This window comes from Erpetoichthys calabaricus, chromosome 2 (genome assembly GCF_900747795.2).
Source record: "Erpetoichthys calabaricus chromosome 2, fErpCal1.3, whole genome shotgun sequence".
Taxonomy (NCBI): domain Eukaryota; kingdom Metazoa; phylum Chordata; class Cladistia; order Polypteriformes; family Polypteridae; genus Erpetoichthys; species Erpetoichthys calabaricus.
In genome coordinates, this window is record NC_041395.2 from 96,791,224 (window position 1) to 96,799,611 (window position 8,388).

Sequence of the window (8,388 nt, forward strand, 5' to 3'; positions counted from 1 at the left end):
CCATTTTATGGATCCTAAAAATGTTGGAGTTAGAAGAACTAGTGTAACAGTCTCATGTTATAGAAAAAAAGTGCGAATTTCTCAGCAGGGATTAAAATATTTTAAAATTCAATATTGTCTTTGTTTAATTTTTCCTATTTTTTTCTTCAATTTGTCTCTCTAGCCCTTTGATTCAGTTCAATTTGCTACACTCTAAATTTCACCTCTGCAGTGTGCCCACACGGGCCTTGCTACTTTCGACTTATATCAAATTTGTGAATCTGTTCCCGGAGATCAAAACCACCATCCAAGATGTTTTACGAAGTGACAGTCAACTAAGAAATGCAGATGTGGAGCTTCAGCAGCGAGCAGTGGAATATCTGCGACTAAGTTGCATTGCTAGTACAGACATTCTGGTATGTATTTGTTATGGATGTGAATATGGTTTTAATGGCAACTGTATAGGTTATATGTTGGCAAAGTAGATATTGTGCTAATGTATACGTCACTGCATTATTAGTTTTTAGTTATGAATTGACTTGACATTATTGTGATCCTTGATTGCACTGACTTACTGAGCGTAGTAAAGAGAAAAGAATCCTCAGTGTCACTTTCCATCCTGTTTGTATGATAGTTTGTTTCTGAACTGTAAGATGATTATTACCACACTCCTGGCAAAAAAATAAAGGATTTGTTCAGAATTACAATGTTTGTTTGAGTTAAATTAACCTAAATGAATACAGTAAGTTATATTCAATTAAAGCACTAGATTACATGTATCAAAAACACAAGACCACAAATACAACATTGAGTATGGTAATGTCTTACAGTGATGTTACAGTACATATTTTGTAATGTGCTCATTATTTTCTTATCTTGTTCTTTGATTCCAGTAGTTCTAGGATAAGTGGTCACCCAGCCAGACCCACTACTGGTACTTTACAGTAACTTATGGGCAGGCAAATGATGACAGTCTCGTGAGAAATCTATAAAGTTCTGACAATTGGTCTATGTCTTAACAAATGAAAGGTACACCATAATTTGAGTTCATTTTTCTCCACACATATCCTCTTCAATATAATACTAGAACTTGCAAAAAAATCTGAGCAAACTTAATGTAAAAATTTGTGATAATTTGTTACATATGGCACAGAATACGTAGTTTTTCATGTTGACGTACATATCTTGAGCTCAAATGACTATACATATACTGTGATTTTATTTTTTAGGCCACAGTCCTGGAGGAGATGCCACCCTTCCCAGAAAGGGAGTCCTCTATTTTGGCTAAGCTAAAGAAGAAGAAGGGTCCTGGAATGGTTTCCGAGATAGAAGAAACAAAGAAAGAGAGAAATGTAGAAATGAATGGAAGTACAGAACCTGCAACAAACGCCAGCACTGTGGTACATAATGTATCTTTGTTTTTTCCATCTGTCAATGTAATTCTTACCTCCGTTATAGAAATGCCTTATTTTAAATGTGATTTAAGTAAGAATGTGACACTTGAACTTGATTGGTGGGCATGTGCTGTTTAGTGATGGGGTGATTTTTGTTTTTCTTAATTCTCTTGCTCATAATCTCCACGTAATCTGAATTACCATATTGCATATAAAAAGAATTTATTTTTAAAATAAATTATAGTAAAATAGCTAAAGAGTACATATTTATCTTATTTGAATGTAATGACCAAGATTGTAACTTAAGTTTAAATGTCCATCCATCCATCCATCCATTTTCCAACCCGCTGAATCCGAACACAGGGTCACGGGGGTCTGCTGGAGCCAATCCCAGCCAACACAGGGCACAAGGCAGGGAACCAATCCTGGGCAGGGTGCCAACCCACCGCAGGACACACACAAACACACCCACACACCAAGCACACACTAGGGCCAATTTAGAATCGCCAATCCACCTAACCTGCATGTCTTTGGACTGTGGGAGGAAACCGGAGCGCCCGGAGGAAACCCACGCAGACACGGGGAGAACATGCAAACTCCACGCAGGGAGGACCCCGGGAAACGAACCCGGGTCCCCAGGTCTCCCAACTGCGAGGCAGCAGCGCTACCCACTGCGCCACCGTGCCGCCCAAGTTTAAATGTGTTTCTAAAAATGAATTATTTTTGTATATGTCCTTTTTGTTTAAGAAGTAAGATTTTTAGTTCAGTGTATTCTCTCTATACATATTGATTTTTTTAAATTTTAATGTAATGTACTGTTTGTTATAACTTGTAACTTAACATTTTGTTTTTCTGTTCCTAATGTCAGTTCCTTTTTTCTACATTCTCTTTATGCCATTTTTCCCTTCCACTCACTTGTAGACTCCTCTCTCCTCTTTTTTCCTGGACCTCCTTGCTCAGCCTGCCATTGAACGTCCTCATCCCACCAAGTCTTTACCACAGGCTCCTCTTTTACCTGCTTCCTTCTTATTTCCAGGGACATGCCCTCTTCTCCCTAAAAGAAGCCTTTCCTTTGAGGTTATGACTTGTTTTCGCAGGACTTTTAAGCACTCTGTTGTTGGCCGTTGAGAGTGACTTTTCTAAGCAGTGCTGCTCACTTGGCAATGAACAGTTTTGCTTGGTATTTGCATGTAGTGCACGTTATTCTTTCTTTTCTTTTTTCTGCTACCTCATTTTTTAATATAATAATGGCATTTTTGTTCTTGGTCCTAACAGCAAGGTACTTAATGGAAAATATTGATGTGTATGCACTGATTTATGCGAAAATAAGTATGATTTCGAAATGCTTATTTATGGAACTCAGTGTGTGTATGTAATATTACTGTATTAATATAATTTAAAATTGTGGTGTACAAGTGTCATCCAACTAATCTGAATAGCCTGAACCAAACTGCCTGGATGAATGGGCCAAAGTCTTCCCAAATAGTGTGTAAAACTGGAATCTACTTAACCCAAATGACCTAAAGCTGTTATTGGTGCCAAAAACAATTCTATAAAGTGTTACATTTTGTGGATTGAATAATCAAGAAAACAGTATATTTTCTAAAAATAAAAAATGTCACTTTAAAAAGACGAATGTTCACTTGCAGTGAATTTAAAGTCAGTATTAAAAATAAATAATTACAGTGTAGGATTTGTTTATTAGTAAAATTGGAGAAATGGTTAATGACCAAGACGTGAGTATAATTTGTGTTTTTAAATAAATTGGTTTATATACATATAGCCAAGAAATTACTAGAGTTTCTAATGGCTGTTACTGCTTAAAATGACTGATATATATATTTTAAATGTATTATTCATATATGACTGCTAGCTCCAGTTTCAGTAGTCACTCCTTCAGTGCTGGTAAATTCACCTATTACTCATGTATAATTGGTTATTAGAGAAAACTTCTTTTTAAGCCTGTATATGCTGGGTTCATTTCCAAGTGTCTGTTGGTGGTGTTTTTGTTTAATAGCCATGATTAAGCCAGCTCTCTGGCACTTTTAGTATTAGCCCTGAATTATTCTTGCACCTTGTCCCAGTTAAACTTGTGTATGGATGAACTTGTACATGCATATATCAGAGACCGTGGGTCCTTCCATCTAACAGTATTGCAATGTTCTTGTATACATGTTATGAGTGTTTTAGATGTTTGTCCCACGTTTGCAGCTGGGCATGTGCTACGTGGTATATGGTATACTGCGTTCCATGTCTCTGCTGCCAATTTCCTGCTTTTGGCATTAAAAATAACATTTTAATATAGAACATTTTTCAGAAGAGCAGTCAGGAAAGTCAAGAAATCCTCCCCACCTGTTGAAAGTTTAAAAAAGGATAACACAAACGCCCTTCTCCCAGAAATCAATTATTAAAACTTAATGATATCTGGAAAGTCCATAGGCGATCCTTTTGAAAGTCGACAAAGTGACCAAATCATTTTATCTTATACCCACTCCTTATAAGAGTTATTTGTTTAGAAATAAAACTATCCAATCAATCAAAAAGTATCTTAAAATAATTATGTATTTAGATATATGTTTGTGCCATTTGTGTCTGTGTGTGTTTTTTTTTATTATTAGGTTTAATATTTTTGCTTATGGTGTATCTACAAAACATGCACAGTTGCATAAAAGATACAGTTGAAAACTCATCTTCAGCCTTTAAACATATGTGACACTTGAAAACACAGCCATGCATAAATGCAGCATTCTGTGCACATGCAAAGTAACTTCATCATAAAGAAAGCAAAGCGGGTTGCAGTTTGGTCTGTATCCCTGTAAGGCATGTTTAAAAAAAAAAAAAAAAAAAAGCTAGACACAGTTCCAGTGATTGCTCAAACATTTTGAAAGCAGTAAATCGTTTACAATTCTCATGCAACCGGTGGACAATGCCTTAATAGCCAATGAGTGTTATTGGTAGAGGTGACCGTGACCAATGAATAATATACGGAGATAAGCTAAACACAATTTCTTTTTTTTCTCCACTTACTACTATTTTTCTATGTGAGCAGCCTAAACCGGGGGTAACTAAAATGAGCAATACTAACAGTGACAGGGCTCTTTAAAGTAGTGATTTTAAAATTCTTAAAACAGCAAAGAAAATCATAAATATGGCAGTTAGGTTCAATGAAATAAATTCAGCTTTTGCTTGCAGTGATGGATGCCTAAAGTTCTAGCTCAAAGTAGCTGTTCCTCAGAGTTCTCAGGTTTAAGAAGCTGAAGCTTCTTTGCTTTACTAGTGATAATGCTGCATATGCTGACCGTTAAGTCTTAAAAATCTCTTTCGTTAAAAGTTTTGAAAGTGATTTTCTTGTGGTGTTGTCTTCCTTATGAAATATTGTATTTGGATTTGAGTTCTGTCTTACATCTGATGCTGTCTGGTAAGGTTCTAGTGGATTAGGTAGATTTAATACTGAATGAATGGGTGGGTATAAAACATTGTTCCTTATAAAATTAAGCACATTGCTGGCTGGTAGCCAATTTTGTAAGCTCAGAATATAGTGAGGCCAGAAACTAATCTTTTAGACTCTGATGCCAAACCAGAGTTATGATTTTTATTAATTCTGAATCAACTTTGAATATTTTTAATAATGTAATTGTATGTAATGCATCCTTTAAAAAAGGTACATGGTCAAGTTAGTCACATGAGTTTTTAAACTTTCAGTCAGGACCAACGTATAGCACATCTGCTCATCTTCATGAATCAATGAATTAATTTAATAAAATCTTTTTAAAAAAATTAATAAGTACTTAATGCATTTTTGTGTATGCATTCTTTTCTTTTGTTGCTGTTGTATTGTCAAATGTTATGAGACATCCAAGTTGGAATTTCATTAAACTGAGTACACATGATAATAAACACGACTTGCTAAATAATAAGAAGGAATTGTTTAACTATTTGCAGTGCACCAGTTAGTACATTCAAGTACATTCGACCTGTTATTCCCTCTTGTTAGTACAGTTCAAGTACATTCAGTCATACTCACAGAGAACCCAGATTTTGTGAAGAGCTTTATTTTCAGTGCTTTTTCATATGTGTCTTTGAAGAAAAATTGCAGGAGTCATAAGCGTTTCAGTTTTCCAAATGCACCATAAGCAAAATATAAAAAATATTAATAAAGTATAAAACAGAGTGCACACAGTACTAACATGGATTTAGCACTCAAAGTTTTATTAAAATTAAATCAAAAAATCAAATTAAAATCTGTTTGAATATATACTTTTTGTATTTAACATCCCCAAGCAATAGTTTGTAGTCCTTAACAAGGCATGTATAAATTTCTTTTGGTAATGTTATAGAAAGTATCCTTGTGTGGAGTGAAATAAACTGCTTTCTTAATTGTAACAGTTATCCTTATTATCATATACACTATGCAGATTCTGAATTTCCTGATCTTCTTTTTCAGTCCACGCCATCTCCCTCTACTGACCTCCTTGGTATAGAATCTACAGCAGTCTTCAATTCTGTGCCACTTAACTCAACAGGTGGTAGTCTTCTAGTAGATGTTTTTTCAGAGAATTCCGCACCAGTTGCAACACTTGCTTCAGCTGCAGAAGAGAATTTTTCCAGGTATGGCTGATTTGAAAAGAATGTTTGTAGTGGTATGTTGCTTTGTACTTCTTTCTGCTCAGTCCATGTAGCTTCAATGTAAGGCATTACAACTAAGTTTTCAATATCTGGAACTACAGAATGTTGTAGCTGCACAGTGACTCTGAAATCTGCTGATTCTTAATGTCCCTGTAGCACCAATTTACTGTGCATATTGTGGAATTTGTTGTCCACTAGACGATGTTAACAGTCACATCTACACTGAAAAGTACAATGTAGTTAATTTGAAAGAAGCAAAAAAAAAATGGTAAGGTCCATATTGTAATATAACAAAGTTTGATTCACTGCATACTGGCACAGTACTTAACACTGCTGCCTTTTAGCTCCTGGCTTTGAATCTCTGTCTATGGAGTTTGCACATTTTTCAGCTCAAATTCCATTTTAATCTCCTCAGATTCCAAGACTTTCTACTATGTGTTTTGAAAGGAATGTGACATATCAAAAATTAAAATGTGGTTGAGTATTTATTATAGTATGAATAAAGTTTAAATACAATTTAAAACTCCAGGTGCCTTCAGTCAACACTGCCTTTTTACTTGTGATGCAATGTAAAATTGCTTGATTTTTTTAGATAATTACTTTATATTTGTAAATCAGTAAACATAAATTGTCTATTTGTATTTTTGGTTGTATAGTTTTTGTTGTTATGAGTAAAGCGTCTTTCTATCTTTTGAGAAGTATTGGCCCTTTCAAATGCACTTAGATTTAATTTCAGTTGGAGTAGCTGGCCATTGAGCACATGCCTTATTACTGTGTTCACATGCCATCAGATTATTCAGCTCTCCAAGTGTTGATGTTTCACCTTCCCACTTCATTGTGTTCATGTGGGTTTCTGGTCAGACTATTCAAAGAAACACAAGGTTGCTCTTGATTTGTTCCTTGGTTTGCAAAAGAAAAAGCAATTAATGATGCAGTGCATTTTTCAAGAAGTAAAGAGCAAACTAAACATAATACAGTACATTTGTAAGATGCTGCTCAAAATGCAGTTCAACCTAAAAAAATAGCATTTCTTCCTGACCAGGTTATATTTTTTGTAATTTGTATGCAGTGATTGTATTGATCAGCACTGCATCAAAACTCTGAAAATTTTGGTAATTTTGTTGTCTCTGAATTGTCAGTTTGTTGATCATTTATGTAAAATTTCAGAAACGGATCTTTGCCATCTATCCGAGAGCATGTGAATGCTGCATATTTTTAAAGTGATTTTGAAAGGGACATTTGAACAAATGATTTATATTTCATGCACAAATGAATTTGAGATTTTTTGCCTGTTACAGCAAAGGGAACAGCATTCTGTACTCTACATCTTGTTCTATACACAGTTAGGAGGAGGAATATTTCAGAGAAAATGCCTAGTGCATTTGCTTGTGATTTGTCAAACATATACACAAAATTGCTTCAGTATTTTGGAAGCTATAACACAGTGTCGCTGCCAGTTTCTCATTTTCTCTTTCTTAATATATGCTGGATTACTCCAGCAGTATATGTCACAATGCCTGGTTAAAAGCCATATTTTTAAGAATCATAGATAAACTTGCTGAGCACAAGTGAAGAGGTTAAGAAAAGTCCTATTATGGCTATGAAAGATCTGAGGCTGGATATTTTAAAATATAAGTTTTATATGAAAGTCTACTGAATATTGAAAAAATAATTTTCTTTATTGCCTCCTTTGCCATGTACCTGCAACTTTCAAAATATAGTAGAGTAATTAAGAAAATTTAGAATGAAAACCTGTACCCAGTGTGGCTCTTGTAATAGATAGCCCGGCCACAGACAGACACGACACCGGAATGTCCAAAAACACACACACGTTTATTCCACACACTATATACAGTATTCACAGATTACTCAGTCCTTGGTCCTTTGGCCGCTTCCAATCCTGTCTCGCAAGCTCTGTCCACTTCCACCCGACTCCAGCTCCCCGATTGGAGTGAGGCAGCCTCTTTTATCTTGCCCCTGATGCGCTCCAGGTGCATGATGACGACCTTCCGGCAGCACTACCCAGTGTGGTGGAAGTGCTGCCCTTGCACCCGGAAGCGCTCCGGGCATGCAAGTTGTGTAATGTGGTATCCCCAGCGATTCAGTCTTTGCACCCAGTGACTGGCCATGACAAACTATCAAGGCAAAAGGGTAGGCTCCTATGTGTAGGAAAGCTGAAATCTATTGAGTGCTTGGCCATACGTACAGTTCATACATTGCCCACAAAGACAGATTAGCCGAGTCAGTCTTCATGTGGGGAAAAAAATGTGCTGTTCTTGTGATTCTTTTGCAGTACAATAGGAAATTTCAAACTGTGTTGAAAAATTGCCAGGAAGTTATGATATTTCATCAAACTCTGCAATTTCTAATCATGTAAACTGCAGGGCTG

At 35.7% G+C, this 8,388-nt stretch overlaps 1 protein-coding gene across 3 annotated transcripts in view; it reads left to right on the forward strand.

Annotated features, from left to right (window-relative positions):
• The window catches only part of LOC114646156 (AP-2 complex subunit alpha-2), a 231,694-nt gene that overhangs the window by 189,984 nt on the left and 33,322 nt on the right, over positions 1-8,388 (forward strand). For 2 of the 3 annotated variants that reach the window (XM_051922803.1, XM_051922801.1), the window contains exons 13-16: positions 164-395; positions 1,209-1,379; positions 2,295-2,450; positions 5,818-5,981. In XM_051922803.1, coding sequence (XP_051778763.1) covers positions 164-395; positions 1,209-1,379; positions 2,295-2,450; positions 5,818-5,981 — 723 coding nt within the window. The remainder of the gene's footprint in view (positions 1-163; positions 396-1,208; positions 1,380-2,294; positions 2,451-5,817; positions 5,982-8,388) is intronic. The other variant, XM_051922802.1, reaches the window with a different exon arrangement.